Source organism: Lycium ferocissimum, chromosome 5 (assembly GCF_029784015.1).
Source record: "Lycium ferocissimum isolate CSIRO_LF1 chromosome 5, AGI_CSIRO_Lferr_CH_V1, whole genome shotgun sequence".
Taxonomy (NCBI): domain Eukaryota; kingdom Viridiplantae; phylum Streptophyta; class Magnoliopsida; order Solanales; family Solanaceae; genus Lycium; species Lycium ferocissimum.
In genome coordinates, this window is record NC_081346.1 from 57,133,979 (window position 1) to 57,138,813 (window position 4,835).

At 35.3% G+C, this 4,835-nt stretch overlaps 1 protein-coding gene across 1 annotated transcript; it reads left to right on the forward strand.

The window, feature by feature from the left end:
• Window positions 1–461: 461 nt before the first annotated feature.
• Window positions 462–3,219, forward strand: LOC132056930 (lectin-domain containing receptor kinase VI.3-like). The gene is made up of 2 exons (XM_059449342.1): window positions 462–1,732; window positions 2,096–3,219. Exons 1-2 carry the CDS (start codon window positions 720–722, stop codon window positions 3,123–3,125), a joined length of 2,043 nt encoding a protein of 680 aa, XP_059305325.1. The 5' UTR covers window positions 462–719; the 3' UTR covers window positions 3,126–3,219.
• The last annotated feature ends 1,616 nt before the right edge of the window (window positions 3,220–4,835 follow it).

Consider the following 4,835-nt stretch of genomic DNA (forward strand, 5'->3'; position numbering starts at 1 on the left):
TATTTTTATTTTTGTCATGTATTTAATATTTATTAGCTGTACTTATTTTAGCTTGACTTGGTATTTTAAGATTATGATAATTTTCACTATGACTTATTAATTAGCAATATTTATTTTATGCTATTTCATTATCCTTTTTGTTGAATATTTTATTACAATATCATCACTCATCTCACATTTTATGTTATTTTCTTAAGAAACACCTTAATTATATAGTTGTATTTTACTATAACTAAAGAAATATTTGAAGTAAAAGTTATATGTTTTATATGAAGACTTTTTCAGGGAAAAACCCGAAAAAACCAAAAAATCTGAGAAAATCCGAGGTTGAAAAACCTGACTTATATTGGTTTGGTTTGGTTTATAGATTTTAAAATCCGACACAATTAGTTTGGTTTGGTATTTGAAAAATCCAAACTAATCCGGTCCATGTATATCCCTAGTGTATATGTATCGGCAACCTTTTTTTCCCTCTCATCTGCTACTTTAAGGTCAACCTGTAACGACTTTGATATGATTATTTCTCTTTTAAAGGTTTTCTTTGGGCATTCAAACTTGCAATTCCCGTTACTTTTGTTTGTTGCAAAGTCTCCCCATAAATTAATGGGGCCATTGACTTTGAAAATAATACCTCTCCAAACTTCCATTTGCTTCTTTTCCGTGTAGGGCATGTCAATATAAATATTGCTCAAAACTTAACTAGTTCTTCCAACAGCTCCATGGACAACCCCTATTGTCTAGTTATTCTTGCATTCTTTTACACTATTCTTGTACGAGCTCAATCTTTTAATTTTCTTTACAATGGATTCAATAATTCAGATATTATCAGAGATGGAGTTGCAATTATCAATCCTAGTGGTGCACTTAAGCTCACTAATAGATTATATCATGTTATAGGCCATGCTTTCCACCCCAATCCTATACCAATTTTCAACTCAAGTTCTAATTCCCTTGCTAAAAATGCTTCTTCATTTAGTACATACTTCGTTTTCGCCATTGTCCCTCTTGAGAAAACTTCAGGTGGCTTTGGCTTTACTTTCACCTTATCTCCATCCCGGGGTTTCCCAGGTGCTCAAGACGATCACTTTCTTGGAGTCCTCAACTCGATAAACGATGGAAATCGTACTAACCATATATTTATGGTTGAATTTGACACTGTGAATGGTCACAATGAAGGTGTGGACACAGATGGAAATCACATTGGAGTCAACATCAATGGCATGGCGTCTATCGCATCACAACCAGCCAATTACTATGTGGATGGAACTTCTAAAACAGAGGAGGTAAATCTACAAAGAGGAGAATCAATTCAGGCTTGGGTTGATTATGATGGAGTGAACAAAGTGGTAAATGTAACTATAGCTCCCATATCAGTTTCAAAGCCAATTAAACCTCTGATCACTGAGGGCATAGATTTGTCCCCTGTGTTGAAGGAAACAATGTATACTGGTTTCTCAGCAGCCACGGGAGATAATAAAGCGAGCTCTCATTACATATTAGGTTGGAGTTTTCGGTTGAATGGAGCTGCTGATCCTTTAAATCTTGCTAAGCTACCTCTTGCTCCACCTGAAGTGGAAAGATCTTCCAAGAATTCCCATCTCAAAAGGGCCTTAATCGCATCATTTTCCTCTGCGGTTATCCTGATCCTTGGAGCATTTTTATCTGTTTATATCTACAGAAGGATGAGGCAACATGAAGTTCTAGAGGACTGGGAGTTGGATTGTCCTCACAGGTAAGGGTGTCACATGGGAGGGTCAAAATGGGCTAAGTTAATAAATGGGCGGGTTATTGACCCGCTCAAAAGTCACTTGGGCTAAAATGGGTTGGATCGGAATGGGCTAAAAAGCAGGTCCTAACCCAATCTACTCAACTCTTATTAAGTTTTAGTTTCTTTCTTTGTTCTTTTATAGAATTTTTAGTACCTACTAAACTATTGTTTTGACAAGATTACTGGTCAAGCTGGGCACATATCAGCCCAATTTTTTGATGGGCTGAAATGGGTGAGCTAACAGATTGGTGGGTCAATGACCAGCCCAAACTTAGCGGGTTGGCTTGTCATGTATTCATGGGCTAATTTTTTCACCTCTACTCACAGGTTCCGATATAGAGATCTTTACAAGGCAACCAAGGGATTCAAGGTGAGTGAACTAATTGGAGTTGGAGGCTTTGGTGCTGTTTACAAGGGTGTTTTGCCAACTAACGGAGCCGAGGTTGCGGTGAAGAAGATATCAAGCAATTCTCTTCAAGGAATGAGAGAATTTGCAGCGGAGATCGAAAGCTTAGGCAGGTTAAGGCACAAACACTTAGTGAACCTTCAAGGCTGGTGCAAGACCAAGAATGATCTTCTCCTAGTGTATGACTTTGTCCCCAACGGGAGTCTTGATTCGTTACTTTATAGACCGAAAACGAACGTCGTTCTAGCATGGGATCAGAGGTTTAACATCGTAAAAGGGATCGCTGCAGGGCTTCTTTACTTGCACGAAGAATGGGATCAAGTGGTAATACATCGAGATGTGAAGAGCAGTAACGTGTTAATAGATGGTGAAATGAATGGCAAATTAGGAGATTTTGGGCTAGCTAGATTATACGACCACGGCAAGAATTCACACACTACGAATGTTGTTGGAACAATAGGGTACATCGCACCAGAATTGACACGAATGGGGAAGGCCTCAACGAGCACGGATGTGTACGCGTACGGTGTACTACTACTTGAAGTAGCTAGTGGAAGGTCACCTATTATCTATGAACCGGGGAAAGGAGCGTTAATACTAGCAGATTGGGTGATAGAATGTTTTCAACTAGGTAATATTTTTGATGCAGTTGATCCTAGGTTGAAGAATTCTGGCTATGTAGATAAAGAGGTGAAAATGGTATTAGGACTTGGGCTTATTTGTTCTCACCCAAGACCAGAATCTAGGCCAACAATGAGACAAGTTATGAGGTACCTCAGTGGAGATGAATCACTTCCAATATTTGAGCAGTTGAGCTCTATTGGATCTGGTAGGGTTGATGAAATCACATCCAAGTTCTTGGAAGTGTTTGCTAGTGATACAATCAATTTATCACGACGTTCGTTATCCGTCGGACAGATATCATCTAGTTCGCTAAATGCTGGTAGATAGAAACTGGGAACTAATTCTGTATAAAGGACATACACTGTTCTTTTGTTTTGTTTAAGCACTTTGTTGGGATTAAGTAGCTTCTATTTACCCAAAATCTAAGTTTTCTTCTTCATAATTCTGCAGAAGATAGGTCATCTATTTCTGGGCGTATTCATAAGCTAACAAGTAAGAGGAACACAATCTCACTTATCACATCCTATATTTTTGTTTATGTACAAACTCCTATTACGGGAATTTTTTAATATCTTAAAGATATAGATTCTAGTTTAGTTGAACAACATGTTATTTTAGATATTATCTTCTCACTATAAGCTTCATCATTCATTTATGGGAAAAGGGTCAAATACATCCATAAATTCTTGGTAATCAGTATTCGGAAGAAAGATAGTGTGAATCCTATTTAGTCTAACTCTCTCTTTCAAATTTTCTACACTATTCAAAAATAGTTTAAATATATACCCTCCGTTTGAGTATCCGTTTAATTGCAACCCTATGGTTATACTTTGGCACTAATTTGCCCCTAATTAATTCGAGGGGGACACCTGACAAGCTCAAAAACAAGTAATGCACCTCAACATTTAAATACCTGACCCAAAACTCTTTACTTCATTTATTTCTCTTAATCTTCTCTTTTTTTGCTTTCAACCTCCGTCAATGGAAAACCTCTTCTTTTATCTCCATTCTGCCATTTTCTCTCTTTGTTTTCTTCCCTCTTTGGATGATTGTTACACATGGTTTCATATCGTATCGTATTGCGTCGTACTCTACTGTTCTGATGAATACAACGTTTGAATAGATTGTATTTTTTGCTTTCGTTACATAATGCCACACATCAACAATCTGAAGCAATATTATTAAAAAAAAAAAACAGTAGGATAATCGTTCAAGTACTTTGGTAATGACAGATCGGGCTATAGGGGCGTTCAAGTACTGTTAAATAAGGGTTTTGCTGACCTACAACATGAAGGTTGTAGGTTAGCAATGTACCCAAATTTTTTTTTTCACTAAAATGTCCTTATCATTGGATTAAGGGAAAAGGGTCAAATATACCCCTCTACTTTAGTTTATTTGCTAACTTTATCCTTCGTTAATAAAGTAGTCAAAAATATCCTCTTCTACAAGTTGGGGCCAAATATATACCGCTACCGTTAGCTTGAGTTTCAAAAATATCCTCATTTAACATATTTCCACATAACAAGTCATATCGGAATTGGGTGACATGGACGCCACGTGACATTTAACATTACATGTGGTGGCTACGTGGCAATTTTTTTAAAAACAATCTCGAAAATTGATTTTTCTAAAAACAAATCTGTTAAAAATGGATTTTATTAAAAAAATTATTTTATAAAACCCGCTTCTTAAAAAAAATCTGGAAAATTGAATTTTTTTATTAAAAAATCTAGAAATGATTTTTTTTAAAATCAGTTTTTCAATTTTTTTATATTAATCCAGATTTTAAAAAAATAGGACACTTTTTTAAAAAAAAAATACTTTACAGTTTTCCAGATTAAAAAAATTATTTTTCAATTTTTTTAACTAAAATATCCAATTTTCGATAATATATTTTTAAAAAAAGGGTTTTATTAAAACAAAAAAGTTTCAGATTTTTAATAAAAGCCATTTTTTCTAGATTTGTTTTAAAAAATTGATTTTCTAGATTGTTTTTTAAAAAATTACCACGTAGGCACCACATAGAATAAGTTAAAT